The sequence below is a fragment of the Leuciscus leuciscus genome (genome assembly GCF_965113295.1).
Source record: "Leuciscus leuciscus genome assembly, chromosome: 24".
NCBI lineage: Eukaryota > Metazoa > Chordata > Actinopteri > Cypriniformes > Leuciscidae > Leuciscus > Leuciscus leuciscus.
Genome location: NC_138723.1, coordinates 5,159,731 through 5,181,083, shown reverse-complemented (window position 1 = coordinate 5,181,083; position 21,353 = coordinate 5,159,731). Strand labels below are relative to the sequence as shown.

Here is a 21,353-nt window from a genome sequence, read left to right as displayed (position 1 = left end):
GCAAAGCTTACACGGCAGTGGATCGGGCAGTAAAACCAAAAAACATGGTGTTGAACTATAGTAACCACAAATTAACCATGGTTTTGCTACACTAACTAAAATAAACCCCCCAAAAACAAACAAGATCAGTTTTTTATGTTCATGAGAAGGGCCAAATATGTGATAAATGAACGGTTTCATAGTTTTCCCGTTTTGAAGACAACAATGAGAAAACAAATTATCCAAAGGTACACGGACGTTTATGGTGCTTTTTGGTGCCTTTTGTCTTTTTTGAGTGCCTAACAGCACTTGGTCATAATTTACTTTCATTATATAGAAAAAAAGATTTTTGGAACTCAACAGATGAAACACTATGAACAACACCATGAACGGCCGTTGTAGTGAATAAAAGCTGCATAAAGATATTTGTCAAATGCATGAAACAACATAAGAGTCAGTAATGGCATCATAATGATGGGAGTAAGTAACAACATAATTTACCTTTAATAAAGAAATGTTTCAATTGTATATTATTTAAACTGCATGTATTGTTATATTGTGTAATATAAATAAAATATTTTCATCATTTTCTCTTGTTTTCATTTAGTGAAAATTTTAAATGTGTGAATTCTTTTTTTTACTGTATTTACTTCTTGAATTAATCATATTAAATATACTTTTGAACTGTGTACAGTGTGCACAAAGTTTACAAAGACTGTTTAGGCAATTAGGCACTTTTAAAGCAATCTTGTATTAGCATTTCCAGAGCAAGGGTTCTCCAAACTAAACTGAAGTGACGAGTTAAAGTTGAAGTTTCATTTTGAGTGGTGAAAAGTAGTGACTCACACTTCTCTTTTCCGAAGGCAGAGCATTATGATAAAGACGGTCAGGAACAGGAAGCCGAGGCAAACCACGACTACTATCACCTCCACCTCTCCATCACCTACAGTCAAGAAACAAATGCACATTAAAAGCGTCAACGCATGTCACATCCTTTTGTAGCTTAAGCTTGTTTAAAAATCACAATAAAATCTGGCATCATTAAGAATTTAATAAGAAATGTATAAAATGAGGCTGAAAGACATACCATACTTCATTGTTTTGAAATTAAAGTCTGATCCGTTTTTGGAGCCTGCCACTGTTGATGCCATGCCGTGAACCACATAATCCATTTCACTGGCCAGATCAGTCAGTACATACGAGCGGACATTAGGACCCACCGTCACAGCTGCCAAAAACATTTGATAAAGATCTGCTAGTGAAATCATCACACTCATTTCATCACACATTACAAAACCATCATGTGTTGAACATACATTGCCAGTGCTCGGTGTTCCCGGCCCTATAGAATAAGGTGTAGTTGGTGATGAACCCACGCCGACTGTCCAGGGGTATCTCCTCCCATGTCAGCTCAGCACCATTTTTCTTGGATTTTGTAACTTTGAGAGTAGGGCCCTTTTCTGGAGCTATAAAAAAAAAAAACACCACACCACAAAGCTGTTACAAGAGTGTACTTCAGTAACTTGTCCTTTATGAGAAAACTGTATTAACTTCACATTAACAACTTAACTTGACGGTGCCATTTGAATGTGTGACACATCTGAGATACATTACATACCTCCTTGTTTAATGTAGGCTGCTTTGGTCACTGCTCTTCCCGCTTGGATGCGCTTTACTTGTCTTCCTGCTGCGGTGTGAAAGCGCTGCTGGTAAATTGGATACACTGATATGTTGTACCGCTTCAGTTCTACTAAACCTTTGGAAAGGGGAAAAGACTTTGGTCACCTTTAAATGCCAGCTACATTGCTCTCAAACACTGAAACTGCAACTATATGTGTGTGTGCATTGTGATATATATATATATATATATATATAGTTGGCACTACTATAATATTTTTATACAAACATAATATTCAATTTTTTGGGGCATTGAGACAAGAACAGAGTCAAAACCAAAACTTGAAGTGTTTCTTCCGCAAAACTTCAGCTTAAACGGTGCTGTGAAAAATAGTTTGCCCTGACTGATTTTCTGTATTGTTGAATATCTTTCATGTATTTGAGAAATTTGTAGAGCTGCAAGATTAATTGTTAAAAGATCGCGATCTTGATTCAGATCTCATTCCTAAACAACAGGGATTCGGCTGTGTCTATCAAACCTTTGACAAAATCACAGCGAACATTCAGATCTGCGCTTTAAACCAGAGAGAGCAGTTGTCATGTACAGGCATGAAACAGCTTCACAAACAGTCTTTTCAACCACACAGTATCATTATTTCTGTGTAACAAATATTCAAATGATCACAGAATAATAATGATAATGATTGTATCATTTACATCAATGTGTTAAAAATGTATTTGCCATTGAATCATTCATTCAAACTGATTTTTTTTTAATTATTCAGATTAATTAAACATTTTAAATAGATTACCGCAATTAACATTTTGTCCAAACCTCTAGTAAATCATATGTTATTTTGTTTAGTTGTCCGTTCAGAATCGTGGGAAAATCGTGATTATGTTTGAAGCAACAACAAAACAACGTGATTCTCAATTTATCCGAAACCGTGCAGCTCTAGAAGGTTTCATAACACCCCGTATCACAGTGTGAAACAGTGACTTCCCCTTGCTTGCTACCACCAACACTGCTGTAACAGCAATAACTGCAAGCAAACCCGCTACAGACACAAGATGCACGAAACAGGTCTAATAAGTACAAAGCAAATTTACAGTGTTTACTGACAATATTATATCTCACAACTTCTACACACAATATTTGCATTTTAAGGACTGAATTAATGTTGTTTAAATAAGAGGGACAAACTGAACAAAGTAATATGCACAGCTTAAGTCAACATATTTAGCATTTTTATTCATTCAGCTGTGCCTCCGACAATCAGTGGATTCAAATGTAAATAAAAAAGCACAGATTCCATGAAGGCCAGCTTATAAGCCAGTCGAGCTTTAGAAAATATAGCACAGGTACCGGTTAGTGTGGTGGTGTTGACGTTGCGAGGAACTCTCTGCCAGTGTGGCTGAGGCTCTTCCTCATGCAGATTCACCCACTCCACCAGGAATTCAGAGAGATGAGCGTTTCCAGGATGAGTCCACTCCACCTGCAGCTCTTCATCACGCACCGACCAGCTCACACTCCCCACGCCAGGAAGCTCTGATGAACCACAAACACACATTACACCTTTCATATGCCCTATTCTCTTATCTAACCTTCTACAATACAGCACTATTGGATGGACAGACAGACAGACAGATAGATAGATAGATAGATAGATAGATAGATAGATAGATAGATAGATAGATAGATAGATAGATAGATAGATAGATAGATAGATAGATAGATAGATAGATAGATAGATAGATAGACAGATACATACCAAATCATGTATATATATATATATGCTCTTACATTTAACCATTCTATTGTCCTATAATCGTATAATCGGTTAAAATTTTGTGTCCCTTTTCCAAATTAATTTCAGTTCTTTTGGAATTTCATATTTTATTGTGTATCTTAGAGCTAGAATTTTAATTCATGTATATCACATACACATGGCCATTATGATATCAATATGGCTGACTTTTCACATCTATAACAAATTAATTTATTACCATTTATATTACACTATCTTTACAAATGAAATGTTTTCTGTTTTCAGTTAAAACGGAGTCGTGATAGCGGCCCCTAAGTTAATGACTTATGATCTTTGCAATGGAAGTGAATCAATCAAAAACTAACTTTAGCTGGACAATAACTTTATTCTAGAGCTGCTGTAAACCCAAAAAAGTCTGTCACTTTAAAGGGGTCGTATAATGACACTTTTTACAAGATGTCAAATAAGTCTCTGTTGTCCCCAGAGTGTGTGTGTGAAGTTTTAGCTCAAAATATGCCACAGATCATTTTTTACAGCATGTTTAAATTGTCCCTTTTTGACGGTGAGCAAAAACGCGTAGTTTCGTGTGTGTCCCTTTAAAAGCAAATGAGCTGCTGCTCCTGGCACAGGGGGCGGGGCTTCAAGAGCTTTTGTGTGTGTGTGTGTGTGTGTGTGTGTGTGTGTGTGTGTGTGTGTGTGTGTGTGTGTGTGTGTGTGTGTGTGTGTGTGTGTGTGTGTTAACAGCTCCGATGACCTCACGCAGACAAACACTAAAATGTTCACATTTAAAAAAAATTTTTTTAAACTGAAGACAATGATGAAGACACTCAAGAAGAAGTGACAACATGTAGAAAGCAACAGGACGTTTCCGAATGGTTAGTTGACGAATTTATGTTGCTGATGAGGAGTTAACTATCTTCAAGTCTTTGATTAGCATATTCTGTCATGATAATCTATAAAATTGCTCGTGTGGGAACTGTTGTAAGATGTCTACAGAGTGATATGCTATTGCATTTGTGTTATGCACTGTATTGCATGTGAAAAGACGGATGCGACAGCTTGAGCAGACTCACAAATGTGCTCGACTACAACTCTTCCTCTTCTCAACATTGCTTGCATGTTCCCGGGGTTATTTTTAAGGTTAGTAAATTTTAGGGTTAGTGATGTCACTAACCCGGGAAGAATGTCCTGTAGTCCCTACCAGCCATTTGTTGAAGTCCTTAAAAACAATTTCTTTAAAAGTAAATATCTTCCTTTGCTTTGAACTTTGAGCGTTGTAACTTTGCAGATGTTGTTTATGCTCAAACAGCAACATTGCACACTAACTAAAGTTAGAAAAGTGAAATCATGATCAACCACCCCTTTAATATCTTATTATCACTGTAAAGCTGCTTTGAAACAATCTATATTGTTAAAAGCGCTATATAAATGAAAGTGACTTGACTATCTGGCGTTCTGAAGGCGACAACAGAAGGGTTAAAATGTTACATGTATAATGAAATGAAAAAAGTAATAAATTGTTTAAAATAACTAATGAAAAATACTGAAGTCTTTAATATACCTTGATCTGATCTTGGAATGAATAAAGTTGCATTAGGAGACGCTCCAACTGAATTGGCTGCAGTTATTTCAATGGTTGCCTCTTTTCGTGGTGGCAACTGCATCTGATGCATCTGATTATGTGCTATTTCAAGCTTCCCGTTGATATACAGCTCATATTTAGTTATTACTCCATTAGCTTTCACAGGAGGCTGTTATAGGAGACAATAATAAAATGTTTAATATTAAACTTTGTCAACAGAAATTGAATATTACACTAACAGAGACTTCCACCCAGTACAAACACTGTAAGATATTTTATTGTTTGCCAGGTAAAAAAAAAAAAAAAGAAAAGAAAGGAATTTACCTTCCATAGTAATTTGACATTTCTATTATCACGAGTGGGCTCGATGATTCTCCACAGATCTGGTGCGCTTGCTGGCTCTGAGGAAAAATAGATGGTTAAAAAATTTTTACTGATAAATATTAACGCAGATGCAAGTTCAATAATATTTTTGAATGTTGGGAAGTAATTAAGCAGTGATTCTGCTAACTTAAATATGCATTTTAGCAGCTTGACAGCAATTCAGCTGCTTTTTTACATCACTTTTTTAATGTCATGTTGTTTGTGCATGCTTTACTGTTTCTACACACTTTACTGTCAAGCAAGTCCAGAGAATAATCAAACTCACTCTCTTATTTATTGCATTGGAAAGTCAGATTCATTCTATTGAAGTGGTTAGTCTCACATTGCACCTGTAAATGATCTTCTCCAATTCAAGTAAAATGGTACGTTCTGATTCATTCTCCGCGTATTCCTGTATTTAAAACCGCTGAGAGCGACGTTTAGATGAACGTAAATATGTGCTGTGCGCTTTCCTCTCAATAACAAAATAAATACAAAAAAATGACAACGGTGAGAAAACAGCAGTTCAGAAAGCATCTGATCTTAGCGATCCATGACCTCTGCAGTTCACCGGCATCATGTCGACAGATGAGTTCAGTAAAATTACACTGTTCTGATAGTTTTAGATCTGGCTTTTTATGAGACTATAGTTTGAATTAATCCATTTTCTTTGCATGACACATTGACATTACAACACAAAATGGCTCTTTCGACATTACCCTCAACATTGTAGAAGCATTCGTTTCATGTGTCATTGAACGGAAGACAGATAAACATCACATTTTCTGGATTGTCCCGGAAAAAACTTCCAGAGTCCTTCACATAAAAATCAGCCCACAGGCTTTCATAGACAACCCAGGAAGTCGGGGAAGGTCTACTTACAAGCCGTTCATAAATTGGCAATAAAAACGCTATTTGAAAATCGCATGAACCTTCGTAACTTTAACTACTTTTCAAATCTACAGCTTCAAAGTAGTTTCCCCGCAACATTGTTCTGAAGTCATCCTCAGTGTTTAGGAATATTTATTTTATTTTGCAATTCTAGGATCCTTCCATCAGCTGTCCAAATAAAAACAACCCTTTCAGAAAAATTTTATAACTTTGGGAATAATACAGGTCATACTGGCTTCTACAGTGCGAACTGTAGCATTGGCGCTCCATTCACTCCAGTAGCTTGTCACTCCATCCTGATCTTCAATGCATCGCATCTGTACCACGTATTCAGTGTAAGGCTTCAGCGACTGCAGTCTAAACGACTCCGTGTGCGCTTGGGTGTAATTCTCAGGCACCTGAAAGAGGGATTCAATTCATGAATAAAACACTGTGACTTTTTTTGATGTGAGGACTACATGGAATGCAAGATTAACATAATTCAAGCTTGTACTGCATTGTTTGAAATAAGAAACCCCCTCTGAACCATAATGAAATGCTTTGGTAGGTAAATAAAATGTTTGATCGGTCAAAACTAAAGATCACATCACATTTTTCACTAGCAATCACTATTCACATAAAAAAATAAAATAATTTGTCTTGACCATTTTAAAATCTGAATTGCTTTTGGCTTTCTCGTACCTCGGTCCAAACATCGGAGTCTACTTGGCAGTATCTGATGAAATAGGAGAGTTGCAAAGTTAACTTTTCAATGGGACGTTTCCAAGTAACCATGAGAGATGTGGAGAAGTTAGCTTCAGCAAGAAGTTTGACATCCAATGGTGGATTGGGTTTCGCTACAAAACAAATAAAAACCAAAAAATTATTAAAAAGTGAAGAAGATAGCTGAAGTTACGCATCCATAGAGTGTATAATAACTCTTTCCTAATGCAAAAAGCCCATATCTTACCAAACTTCGAAGCATAGCATTGAATTTCGTCTGACCGTACAGACCCCAACCCGTTCTTCACTTCAACCCACAGAGTCACAGTCGAGTAAAACGGAAAAGAGCTCAGGTCGACGGTGCAACTTTTTGCAAGATGCTGTTTACAGCTGCTGGAAAAGCTTAAATCACCTCTATAAAAAGAAAAAGAAGAGGAAGTAAATGATACTCTAGTCTTTCATCTTGAATTAAAGGTGTAACAACTGATGCAGTGTTATTAGGTACAACAGCTACTCTTACACATACATTTTAACATGAATGGTGTAAGTGGTGTCGAGCAGCGGATCCGGCAATCCTGGATCCCAGAAACATTGTAAGAGAGGGGAAATAGTATTGCCCTTCTGCTCAGCAATGCACGTCAGATTCTTTGGTTTCAACGGAGGATCTGGAGGTCATAAACAGAAAAACATTGAATGTAAACAGAATACCTGTACATAAAAGAATAAATTATGCATTGCTTTTGAGGTTCTCTCGCAAACGTTTTTCGTTCCCTGAGAGACACTGCGTTCGCTCGCAAAACTTTTGTGTTCCTCCAAAAAACTCAAAAGTTTCTAAGGGGAAAGCAAAACATTTACGAGAGAATGCAAAAGCATTGACATATAATTTTTCCTCCCATCTCATCTTTTTTTCCTTCACCATGTCCCTTTAGGGGGACTATCCCTACAATACGTACAAAACTAAAACACAACTGGAGTGTGGAAGAATTCCAGCCTTTTAATTAGAAAGTAACACATGATGTGATTGCAGCAAGAAGACACTCACATCCTGGAAAAAGTGAGATTCCATAGGAACATGGTTGTATGTATGACAAGGACTTCCTGGTTGCTTTGCACTTCAACCAGCCTTTCATGCTTATGTTGGCGTTAACAGTAACACTGACGGCCGTTTCATTTATTTTATGATAATGCTGCTTTTCAATTCTGCGGTTATCCTCCAAAAACCATTCAATGTCATTTGAGGTGTACTCAGATCCCTCCCGCAGGTGACATGTCGCTGTGAAGTTCTTTCCCACCTCAACAGGAATACTACTGTTGGAGTCTGGAAGAATTTTTACACAGGTTGTATTGGTTCCTGTGTGGACAAAACAATAAAATTGAGTATCACTAAAGAACAATTAAGAAACTGTTAAATGGGAGTAAATGACTTGTGACATGGCTTACCTATTGTATAGTGCAAAAACATCAAGAGTAAGAAGAAATGATGTGAAGCGTCCATTGTCACATCAAAACTGGATATATCTGGAAAAAATGAAATATGGACATCAAAAGATATAGATATAGTGAACACAGATAGTGGTAATTCCCACTCAGAACATTTCATATCCCTGTAATGTATGTCTTTAGATTAAACTACATGATTTCCCTGCTGTGGGTCGAGAGGATAGCTCCTATATGCTGTAATCAAAAACCTCTACAAGTGAAAACTGCCATGTTTTTAAATAACGCTCCACTGTCAGAAAAAAAAAAACTGCAAATGTACCTGTCACTGGACCACCAATTTTTCAATGAAGTAAAGTTTTTATCCAAGAAATTAGTAATAAAGAACACTGAAATAAATGGTTTCTTGATTAATTTTCAGGTTAATATTAAGGACATCACTGTCGGTTCAATCACTGCTAATTCAATTTGGAAAATGTTAAACTCACTTCAGACTGTTCAAATTTTTTTTTGAAAAAATCCAAGTCCAGGCACTCAGTAGGTTACAAAAAAGTAAAAAAGCCTTTATTGATTAGTAGAGGGCTCAACACCCTGATGAAGGCCAGTGGGCCGATACGCGTTGGTGTTTTATCTTCAATGTTTTAGCCCTCTACTAATCAATAAAGTTTTTTTTACTTTTTTGTAACCTACTGAGTGCCTGGACTTGGATTTTTTCCAATTTTTTTTTTTGAACATTTAACCCTTCCAAGAGCACCAGAGGATACAAGGGATACCAGCAGCGCTCCAGTTCCCTTTTGTCTAGTCTCACTTCAGACTGTGTTCGTCCCGACTCGCAAACATATGCACTATTCTATGCCGTTTTGTTGTAGTGTGTTCACACTGAAAATTACAAAAAGAAAAAGACCACTTTAAATACCCGGATGATGCATATAATTAACTGGGGGAAAACTGTTATAATCTTATACAGGGTTCCCACACCTTGGCTAACTTCAAATTCAAGGACCTTTCAAGAACTTTCCAGGTCCAATATCCTCAAATTTATGTGGGGACACATTTCAAGTGAGAGCAAGGTTACATCGTGTTACCTTGTAAGATACATTGTTACAGTTTTTTGTGTCAAACACAACTATGAAAAAAAAAACATTTTTTTGCATTGATTTTTGGCCATATGACAGAGATCAAGATATTCTATTTGTCGTATTTCTGATTTGCATAAAACTGAAGAATATTCGGTCCATCCTATACTGTATTCTAAAATGATCTGATATTAACTTTTGCATGAAACGTTGAGGTACCATCGTTGTAGTTTACGGGAAACACTTAACGTAACGCGTAAATGCGTGTAACTAACGTAAATCAAGCTAGCTAGTATGCATAGGCCACCAAGTGTTGGCGAAATAACACATTAGTGGACTTGAGGGAATAATATGGAATTTTTTCCAGAAAACTTCTCGCACAAAATAAATTCAAGCAGTTATAAGGACCTGTATCTATGCATGTTTATTTTCAAAAACTTTCCAGAGCCTTGATTTATTTATTTTTTCAGATTCACAAACTTTCAAGGATTTCAAGGACCCGTGGGAACCCTGCTTATAAAATTCAAACACTACACAGATGAGTATACAGTGCATAAGTACATAGAGTAGAAGTGTGTAGTGCGTCAGGCAACATTTTTGACAATCAGCTATTTTCACTTGAAGCAACTTGAGTCTCTTAAATTTTAATTACCCTTTTTATGACAATTGTTTACTCTGGCTTACAACTAAACCCACCATTATCTAAAACTTTGAATTACTTTCTTCCAGCTTATACCCGAACATCAGACTTTTCAGGCTTTCTCAGGTCATCCCCTTTACTGCAAGCATCTAATCTCATCTACATTTAAAAGTTTGCCAATTTTCAACCAGCTTTGTATTGTTACAATGTTGGTAGTGTATGTAAAAGCTCCAGATCAAACTTGCACATTTTTGTATTCATTTTATCGGATCAACAGAGGAGCGGCACCAAAATCAAAAGTGAAAGTTTTTGGCAAACAAACTCTACAGCTCTTTTCTATTAATGTAGCATCGTTTCAAAAAATGTTTTCACCTTTATACTGAATAGACAGCCAAGTTTTATTTAAAGTCCCCCTGCAGTCAATAATTTTATCCTTTAAAACTCATCTTTGATCACCAAAGTGACATATTTAAGCGTTTTTCTACATGTCTTAAAATAGCTTGAATGAAACTCGACACCCTTGCCTCATTTAGTATGCGCGGTTCTATGAATATGCAAATGAGCCCCGCCTCCACTCACTCACTCAGCTCAGAGATCCACTGGTTGACGATCACGTTGATCTGATTGGTTACAAGGTAGTTTGTGACGTCAGAAACACCAGCGATTTCAAACCGCGTTTTTGAGATTAATTTGTTTGATTTAAAGAAATCAACATGATATGAAAATTTTAAAATAAGGTTAAAAAAAAAAATCTAAATAAACTAAGACATGAAAGCTAACTGTCAATCTCTCACTGAGCAACGGCTAACTCGAGCCCCTTATTTCCCTCCTGACAGGCATCCGGTATGTTCATTTTCATACCATTATTCAAATAATAGAGTTAGAATAATGAGGGAAGTTATAGTTCCTTTAATACTTCCTTTAATACTTCCTTAAATTCCAACACAAGCATTTTCAGTTTTTCCACAATAAAGAAAAGATAAATTCCTCTGAAAATCGATTTTACAAAATGGTAAAATTACCAGAAATTTTGGATATTTGTATCATTTGATCTTTTTTCTCTTTATGTCTACCAAAAATATCAAAATTTATTTTCAATTAGAAATTAAAAGCAATATTATCATAGAAGATGTGTATTCAAAACATTGCATGAACAACATTGTTAACGTATTTTTGGATAAATGAATAGATCTGGACAAAGCATAAATGCATTTTGCACACACACTCACACACACATTGGGATTTTGTGTTTTATGAGGACTCTCCTTAGATATAATGATTTTACAATCTTTACATTCTACACCATAACCCTAAACCAATAGAAAACATTCTGCAATGGATTTTACATTTACAAAAAACCATAATTTAGTATTATTTATTAGCTCATAGCGACCAAAATGTTGTTCTTCAACACAGTCTTATATATGACAACCATATTTAATAACAAGTACAACTCATTTATGGAGGACCAAACCTGCAGAAATAAAAAAATAAGTAAATATATAGAGAAAATAATAAATGTAATAATAGAACAATCAATAAAGGAATAAATGACTTGACTAAACAAATATAAATCATTTTTAATAAAGTGTAATCTTTGAATTTATATCTTCTAATAAAGAACACATTTTTTCCTATTTGAATATATGGAATATATTACCATATATTATTTTCTGTATTTATTTTTAAATGTATTTTTATGTTTTATTAACTTTTATATATTTATTCTTTCATTTATGTATTTATGCGTTCATTTATGTGTATATATTTATTTATTCCTACATGTATTTATTTAGTATTTATTTACTTTTCCATGTGCAACATGTAAATGAGGGAGGCGGTGCTTGTGTAGCTCCAGTGCATCATTGGTTGAGAGCTCAATTACCGAATAGAAGCCACAGTGATAGAGATCAGAGTTGTTGTTTTTTTGAATGATTCAAAAACGGTTGTCCAGAAGCAGAAGCACGAAGCTGCATCGTCATCAAGCCCAGAACTGCAGGATTACATTTTATTTATTTATTTTCATTCAACTTTTTATTTTATTTTGAACTTATTTCACCCACAAACCAGAGAATACACCAACACAGCCACTACAAAAACTGAACATCCAAAGATGTTAAACTAAATAAATCAATAATTAAAATAACAATATATAAAACAAAAGAACCAAAATGACAGCAAGACAATTTCGAGATAATTCCGAAAGCTTGGATTAAATTTTTTTTTTTTTTTTTTATCAAGTAATTTATTCCATTGTTTATTTTCCTTTTATTACATTTCTTTATCTATCTATATATTTATTTATATTTTTACTTTCTGCAGGTTTGGTCCTCAAACCTCCATACAATTGTCGCCTTACATACAGTATTTGAACCAATTATTTAATACAAAAAAAATCTACATCGAACCCCTTTTCTGTTTTTTCTTATTTTTCTTAAATGTCGGTCCGTCTCTGTGTGTTCTGGACAGGCGAAAACACACTATCAGTTTTGAAACGATTGTTTCAAAATTGTTGTCACAGAATGTAGTTTTGAGAGTTTTTCAGAAGAAAATATAGTTGTTTAAACTTCATACATGCAGTTTATTAATAAAGATAGCGCCTATTTGAACTTTTGACTGATTTTGATCCTCAGTTTGTGATTTGTTCACAGGAAAGTGACATCAGAAGCGAACAACCAATCATCTGAAACGTGCAATTGCTGAGAGTTAACACTTAGCTGATGATGAAGAGACCATTGTGAACAATATGAAGGGTTGCACTTTATTTTACAGTATGTGCACTTACAGTGTACTTAAGAACATACTGGGTAATATAAGGCAACTACATGGGTTAGGATTAGGTTCAGGGTTAGAACCTAGTTATTACACAAATATTGCAATTACTATAGTAGGGCTGGTCCGAATACCATTTTTTGAGCTTCGAAGCTTCGGTAGTAATGAACATCGAATATTCGAAGCTTCGGAGAGAGGGTGCTGAACATATTCTTCTCTCTAATAAAGGCAGGAATCTATGTGTCTGTATGTCGGGTAAAACGGCATTTAGATTATTTCGAGAACCGTTCATCCAATCGACTTCACAAGTGCAGCATTTGGTGCAATATAGATGGACACGCGAGACGTGACACATTCAGAATTAATAAACTTTTAGTAAACTACAGAACAGCGCGAGCGGGAAGCGGAGCACCTCACACGGACAGGGCTTATGCTCCGAGAACGGACACTGCACTAGTGATATAAAACTAGGGTTGGGTATCGTTTGAATTTGAACGATTCCGATTCCGATTCCTTGTTTCGATTCCGGTTCCTAACGATTCTCGATTCCGATTCTTTTAAGGGGCAGGGGCAAAAAAGTTTAGATCAATTTTAATTCTATGAACTTTTTACTTTTTATGAAATTTACTATGAATTTCTCACAGGGCTGTTTACAATATAAATATCAAATCTATTTTAAACAACTTTTTTGACATTTTAAATGAGCTAGCTAACCAACGGTCTTTCTGAAGGAAATAGTCTGACCTTCTCCATCAATTGAAATATAAAAAAAATTGCATCACAATAAGTGTATTGTATTGTATGTGATTGTCACTAACATTTTAGTAACTAAACTGAATTTTATTAGGTTTAGTGACAACATGTTACAATGTTTACATGGTACAATTTCTGGTAAGCTACGCTTTTTTATTATTTCATTTCAATTCAGTTATTGTGATTTGATTTAATATTGACTCATTTGGATAAATATTAGGTACTCAAGATAGGCTTTAATTTTTCTCAAGAAAAAAACAACTCACCTAATGCTGTAAACATACAGAGAGCCCTATCAGCTGGCAGTATTATTTAAGGTTAATAATAAATATAATGCGGTTTTTTTTTCAATTATAATAACAACTTTATTTAATGACAAATATAATAAATATGTAATATAGTACACATATTTAGCAAAATACTCTCTATAGCTCTTTTTTTTCTTGCCAACTATGTGCTACAGCCTATATGTTCATTAAATTTCTTTCCTGAGGTAAATATGACATAATTGTTCTCCAGCTATGTTATTGACCTCTTCACGCTGATAAAAAACACTGATTGATCGATATTATGTATGAGGAATATACAGTTAGGTAAGTTGTAGTCTACTGTATCTTTCAACAGTGTTCGTGTTTATTTACTATTAGCTAGTCGAGATGATCGGTTCACGTGCGCTAGGGATCTGTCGCGTCACATTTACAAGCGCCAAAACGGTATTTATTGTTTGAATTTCGAAATAAAATTGACAGAATCTGAGAGCTGAGATTTTTTTGTATATCATAAAGTAACTGCTCTGTCTAGTCTGTCGGTCTCCGTGTCCTCTTTGCTTCACGATTTTATTGTGCGTGAGAAAATGGATGTGTGGTGTGAGAAGTGTCAATTGCGTGTGTCTCACGGTAAATGCGTGAGAGTTGGCAGCTCGTAAATGTGTTTTCATGAATATATATTTTTTTACGTTCGCCGGCATCGCGCGCAGTTTTCAAACGGACGAGCAGAGGACGAGAGAATATGGTTGCAACTTGCAAGATACCGAAGAATAAGAAAACATCATATGTACGTTTTTAAGGTTTAACGTCAGGGTTGTTTGCTCTGAATACATTTTATGAGACGCTGTGTGAGTTAATAAGGCAACTCACACAGCGTCTCATAAAATGTGTCGGTTCGCAGTTTAGCATAACAATCAATATACGCTTACACCTGTGCTAGTACACGCATTTACCATGCCGTTTGTACGTTACAAATGTTTAACTAAAGTGTCAGCGAGTTAACATTTGGCAGTTTGAAATCGATTATGTAGTTACTTCAGTTCAGAATAGGGCTAGAAATGACTTAGACAGCAGTTTCTTCTTCCGGTTGGCGGACTGTGAATCGAAACTAGGAATCGAAATTTAAACTTTTGAACGATTCCGGGAAAATCGCAAAGCTAGTCCCGGTTAATCCGTGTATCATTCGTTCAGTCGTTTTTTGAATTAATACTGAAAGTAGAACATTTTGAAAACGGTTCCTTTTTCGTTTTTTCATTTTTTGCAAAAAAACGAAAAACAAGAATTCAGCTGGATTTTTCGTTTTTCGTTCTCAGTTAGAAAAATGAATAAACAGCTTGAATATTCGATTTCTACACGTGGGCGGGAATTAAACGCCCATTTCCTCCGATTTGTCAGCCGAAGATTAAACGGTTCAGTCATCAGTTCTGCACAGCAGAATAAGAGTCCTCCGTTGTGCGGATCGCATTTATTGCAACTACATTTACCGGGGAATAGACTAGATGGGGCTTTCTTCTGTGTAGACCAGGAGTTCTCAAGTGCCAGGGGGTCCGTGAAATAATTAGCAATTTTCCGGATTGTAAAGTCAAGTCACGGGGGGGGGGGGGTTAACATGAAGCACGCTGTGATTAATCTTAATGTTGACCTTCAAAAATATATAGGCGCGCCAAGAAGGCTATTGGCTGTAGGCTATTTTGGTTAATTTTTGGTGTGCGCCAGAAAGAATATAATAGCCTAATCATTTATAATAATAATTATTCTTATATAATCATTTCAAAGGCATGATATGTTGTAGTCATTTTGAAAGTACACAAATAGACATATAAATGTTACTGTTTCGAATGAGAGTATTAAACGACAGTAATCCCCTGTTGAGCAACACATCCAAGTGATGTCGGGACTGTCGCAGCCTGTTCGTTATTAAAATAAAACACAGTCAACCAAACATATAAAACGTTATTCTGCTTAATTGGTCTGTTGACATTCCAAACTAATTTCCCTTGCTATGAAGATGCTGATTTACGTGTAGGCCTATATTGGGACTCAAATGAAGTACGAAGCCTTCTTTACATTATTAATTAGCATCCAAATGTTACATTGCAAATATGGATAGGCTACTGGACGAATGAGAGATGCCCGAAACCAACGTCTGCTCTGTACAGTTTCAGTTTCTCGTTAAAATACGCATATTATGTTATTAATAGTGTTTATAATGTTAATGTTGTATTTTATTTACCGGTCTTTTACACTATTTATGAATATGCTTTTTTTTACAACGATGTGACGCGCGCGTTTCCCTCTCAACATGACCCGGCGCGCCACGCACAAGCGTGCATCCTAGAGATATAAATTATAATACATTTTAATAAAACACAAGGCCTACATCATAAAACTTCTCCAGTTGTTAGATAGGCTAGTCAGTCTGAATGACAGTTTATACGTTAACGTTAATATAGGCCAATTATATAGTCAATGCATTATTCTTTTCTTTTTGTAATAGAGTTAAAAAGATTTAATTTACAACTAATTATATTGATTTATATCTTAATTTATATATATATATATATTATATATATATATTTTTTTTAATTACTGGGCGAGGGCGACAATGATAGGCTAACAGCCGTCATTTACCCTGCCCATATAGCCAGCTGATGCAAAGCGTAGGTGAATTTATATTTACACAGAAGAAAGCCCTATCTAGTCTATTCCCCGGTACGGGTTGTGTCGAGACATTCGTTAGTCTGGTGGTTTGATGAGAAAAATATTAAATGTAGTTGCAATAAATACGTTAAGAATCCGCACAACGGAGGACTCTTATTCTGCTGTGCAGAACTGATGACGGAACAGTTTGATCTATGGCTGACAAATCAGAGGAAAGGGGAGTTTAATTTCCGTCCACGTGTAGAAATCGAATATTCAAGCTGTTTATTAATTTTTCTAAATGGGAACGAAAAACGAGAAATCCAGCTGAATTCTTGTTTTTCGTTTTTTTGTAAAAAATGAAAAAACGAAAAAGGAACCGTTTTCTCATTTTTCTATATTCAATATTAATTCAAAAAAGGACTGAACGAATGATACACGGATTCCGGTTCCAATCGATACTCGATACTCGATACCCAAGCCTATATAAAACGCACACACACACAGGTCTGTTAAATTAAACAATACTTTTAAGGTAGTCTAATATTTTTCTGACTAACAAATTACTGACATAATTTAAATAAAGAAAAACTAAATTTAAATAAAGAAAAAACTACATTTAAATAAAGAAAAACGAAATTAAGTTACATTAAAACCGAGATTAATTTAGATTGATAATAACAGTTAAAAAGGCTAATACATTTTGTTTCTATTATTCTATTTTCCACAATGTCAAAGCAACGCAGCTTAACCCAAAACACAAGCTCAGGCATGCACTTCGGTCCATACAAACTCCACTGTTCTGCGTTGCTGGAACACTATAGCGTTGGTTCTATTTCTAGCATGCACGCGTTTTCCGCGTGGCTCGAGTCGCGCCTGAGTCTCCTTTAATATAAGTGTCTCACGCAGGCAGTGTGCAAACTCCAACCTGTTAACATGGGAGCCGAAATAAAAACGGACACGCCACGCAGCCAGTGTGTCGCCGGCCTTATTCAAGCGCGAATGAGAACCCAGGTGTGAAAAAAAAAAAAAAAAAAAAAAATTCTTCAAATGTCAAATTTTCACATCGAATACCAACCCACCCAACGAATATTCGGGTCCAGCCCTATACTATAGTAAGTACATAGTATGTACAGGTGAAACTCGAAAAATTTGAATATCGCGCAAAAGTTAATTTATTTCAGTAATTCAACTTAAAAGGTGAAACTAATATATTATAAAGACTCATTTCATGCAAAGTGAGATATTTCAAGCTTTTATTTGTTATAATTTTGATGATTATGGCTTACAGCTTATGAAAACCCCAAATTCAACATCTCAGAAAATTTAAATATTACATGAAATCAATTAAAAAAAAGGATTTTACATACACAAATGTCGGCCCTCTGAAAAGTATAATCATGCATATGTACTCAGTACTTGGTTTGGGGCCCTTTTGCATGAATTACTGCCTCAGTGCGGCGTGGCATGGATGCTCTCGGCCTGTGGCATTGCTGAGGTGTTATGAAGACCAGGATGCTTCAATAGCGGCCTTCAGCTCTTCTGCATTGTTCTGTCTCATGTCTCTCATCTTTCTCTTGGCAATGCCCTATAGATTCTCTATGAGGTTAAGGTCAGGCGAGTTTGCTGGCCAATCAAGCACAGTAATCCCATGGTCATTGAACCAGGTTTGGGTTCTTTTGGCAGTGTGGGAAGATGCCAAGTCCTGCTGGAACTGAAGTCAGCATCTCCATAAAGCTTGTCTTCTGAAGGAAGCATGAGGTGCTCTAAAATGTCCTGGTAGACGGCTGCGTTGAGTGGACAGCACAGTGGACCAACACCAGCCGATGACATGGCTCCCCAAACCAACACAGACTGTGGAAACTTCACACTGGACTTCAAGCATGTTGGATTGTGTGCCTCTCCTTTCTTCCTCCAGACTCTGGGACCTTGGTTTCTCATCAGAAAAGAGGACTTTGTGCTTTATTAAGTCCAGAGTCAACGCAACCGTCTACCAGGACATTTTAGAGCATTTCATGCTTCCTTCAGCAGACAAGCTTTATGGAGATGCTGACTTCATTTCCAGCAGGACTTGGCATCTGCCAAAAGAACCCAAACCTGGTTCAATGACCATGGGATTACTGTGCTTGATTGGCCAGCAAACTCGCCTGACCTTAACCCCATAGAGAGACTCTTTGGGGCATTGCCAAGAGAAAGATGAGAGACATGAGACAGAACAATGCAGAAGAGCTGAAGGCCTCTATTGAAGCATCCTGGTCTTCATAACACCAGAGGCAGTAATTCATGCAAAAGGGCCCCAAACCTAGTACTGAGTACATATGCATGATTATACTTTCAGAGGGCCGACATTTCTGTATGTAAAATCCTTTTTTTTTTTTTTTTTTCATGTAATATTCTAATTTTCTGAGATTTTGAATTTGGGGTTTTCATAAGCTGTAAGCCATAATCGTCAAAATTATACCAAATGAAGGCTTGAAATATCTCACTTTGCATATAACGAGTCTATGTAATATATTAGTTTAACCTTTTAAGGACTGTAAAATAAAGTGCTACTATATGAAGAATTTAAAGAGTTAGTTCACACAAAAATGAACGAGAATACTTTTTGTGTGCAAAAAAAACTAGAGACACGACGCATGCGCGAGAACTGAGGAGATGACACTCACGATCATATGATGGGAAAGTGTGAAAGGTAAGCCATTCATTTTGCGGCATTGGTAAGGCACTTTTACGTTTTCTTGTTGGTTACTCACGATTTGGACATCCAGGAAATACACACTTTAGAACCATTGTAAACACTACATCGAGACCCATCTGCGTCATCTCCTCAGTTCTCTCGCATGCGTCGTGTCTCTCGTGAACTCACTCAGAGCCCCACACAGAAGAAAATCAATAATTGAATAATGTCGATATTTTAGTTTTTTCTGCGCACAAAAAGTATTCTAGTCGCTTGATAAACTTAAGGTTGAGCCACTGTAGTCACTTGGACTATTTTAACGATATCTTTACTAACTTTTCTGGGCCGGCAGAATTACCTCGCAGCCTATGAAGCAGTGAGCCAGCTCTCAGATGTCATCAAAAATATCTTAATTTGTGTTCTGAAGATGAACGAAAGTCTTATGGGGTTGAAACAACATGAGGGTGAGTAATTACTGACAGAATTTACATTTTTGGGTGAACTAACCCTTTAAACACATGTACACAGCAAGAGAAAACACTGCTGCTTGAAGCTTGAGAGGACTAGAGCGCAATACGTGCACTTTGTAAAGAACTAAAATTATTTTTTTATTTTTTTAAACTGTGTCTGGTTGTAATATACAATATACAATATATATACAATATTTTGTTATATAAATATACAAATATTGCAAACAGAATATAATCATTATTTTTTACCAATAAATTTAAATATAGCCTAATGTTGAGATTCCATAAGTAATAAAGTTATCTTTTATAGTATTTTCTATTGCAGATCATACTGTTTTGCTACTTGATTTAATTTTAAGTTTATAAAATAAATAATCCATAAATAATAATCCAATACATAATACAACATTTTTTAAACCACAGATCACAATTTTGGCCTCCTTAAACCTACACACGATTATAATAATATAGTATATATGGTTTTTATTCCAATTATATTCCATTACACTTATTTCAGAGGGAAGGAAACCAGCATTATGTCTGTACATGTACAAGCTCCAGAAAATAATTCATATAGTAAGTATATTTTATTTAATGAGCTAGAATTAACAAACACAAAAGGTTTATCTTTACGTAACTGAAATATCCCAGTAACACGATCCCTGTCAACTAACGTTACACGGACGTTGAAAATAAAACGTAACAGACTGAACGACATTATAGGATCATAAATGAGAGAATAATAATAATAAAACCAAATTGGAGACATTGTAATGGTTTCCTACCTTTCGAGGTGTTCACATTATACGGTTTACAGTGAATTTAATACTTGGAAGTCATCGCGGAGGATTAAGTCAACATGTCTGTTCTGCCCGTCCTGTGTCAGTTATTTCCGGTTTCATCTGAACAGAGGATTACTTCATCCGGAAAGACCTGCAAGCACGCTCACGTTCACTGGAGACGTTACTGTGTTCTATAGATCGAAGCATTCTGAGCATGCGCAGAACCAAGACTTCTTCGGTACCGAAACTCTTCTCGTGATTGGTCAGCAGAGCGGTCGGTCATTTAAATAAGCCTCGTGATTCATAATCTATTAGATTTCCAGTTAGTCCTCGCCCACTGCCCGAAACCCCTGTAAAACGATCTTGCTTCCTGAGGGTATTTACATAAATAAAAAAACAAAACAAAAAAAACATGAAAATGCTTGACAGACACATTAATGCTATTTTGGGGGCCTATTCTCGTTATAAAAAAACGTTTTCGAATGATTAACTTCAGTTTACCAACTTTATTGGTGCTCTAGCTGTCACAGTATTGTGCAATCCACGGACATTTAATAGTATGAAGGTGCTTTTGTTTAGGACGTGTTATGACAAGCTTAAACGAAAACATCACTTTTCCAAATAGCCCTCATCACCAGTAAATGCCTGCAGTGCATTGGCACATGAATAATGACAGTTTAAGAGAACCATGGATATCACAGTGAAATTTGAAGATCCCAAATATAACTATGATCTGTCCTGTGACAGATGGGTTTTGGCTCAGCTATGCTCTGAATCAGGGAAAACAAGTAATTAATTATAGAAGTATATGTGTGTGTGTGTGGCTGTGTGTGTGTGTGTGTGTGTGTGTGTGCTTAAAATAGCTCGCTGGCGCCACCAAGCTAAAGTCATGTGTTTGATTCTCAGAAAATGCATAAACTGATCAAATGTGAACCTG

The 21,353-nt window shown here is 35.9% G+C and overlaps 1 protein-coding gene across 2 annotated transcripts in view; it reads right to left on the bottom strand.

Annotated features, from left to right (window-relative positions):
- il6st (interleukin 6 cytokine family signal transduce) overlaps positions 1-20,577 on the bottom strand; it is a 29,350-nt gene extending 8,773 nt beyond the window's left edge. Inside the window, exons 1-15 of one of the 2 annotated variants that reach the window (XM_082156849.1) lie at positions 20,420-20,540; positions 9,149-9,219; positions 8,344-8,421; positions 7,946-8,254; positions 7,430-7,568; positions 7,151-7,317; positions 6,883-7,037; positions 6,434-6,599; positions 5,272-5,348; positions 4,927-5,116; positions 2,963-3,145; positions 1,598-1,735; positions 1,296-1,445; positions 1,067-1,207; positions 826-922 (exon numbers count right to left, since the gene is read on the bottom strand). In XM_082156849.1, coding sequence (XP_082012975.1) covers positions 826-922; positions 1,067-1,207; positions 1,296-1,445; positions 1,598-1,735; positions 2,963-3,145; positions 4,927-5,116; positions 5,272-5,348; positions 6,434-6,599; positions 6,883-7,037; positions 7,151-7,317; positions 7,430-7,568; positions 7,946-8,254; positions 8,344-8,398 — 1,967 coding nt within the window. In that variant the 5' untranslated portion in view covers positions 8,399-8,421; positions 9,149-9,219; positions 20,420-20,540. Of the gene's footprint in view, positions 1-825; positions 923-1,066; positions 1,208-1,295; positions 1,446-1,597; positions 1,736-2,962; positions 3,146-4,926; positions 5,117-5,271; positions 5,349-6,433; positions 6,600-6,882; positions 7,038-7,150; positions 7,318-7,429; positions 7,569-7,945; positions 8,255-8,343; positions 8,422-9,148; positions 9,220-20,419 lie in introns of both variants that reach the window. The other variant, XM_082156848.1, reaches the window with a different exon arrangement.
- Positions 20,578-21,353: the final 776 nt, after the last annotated feature.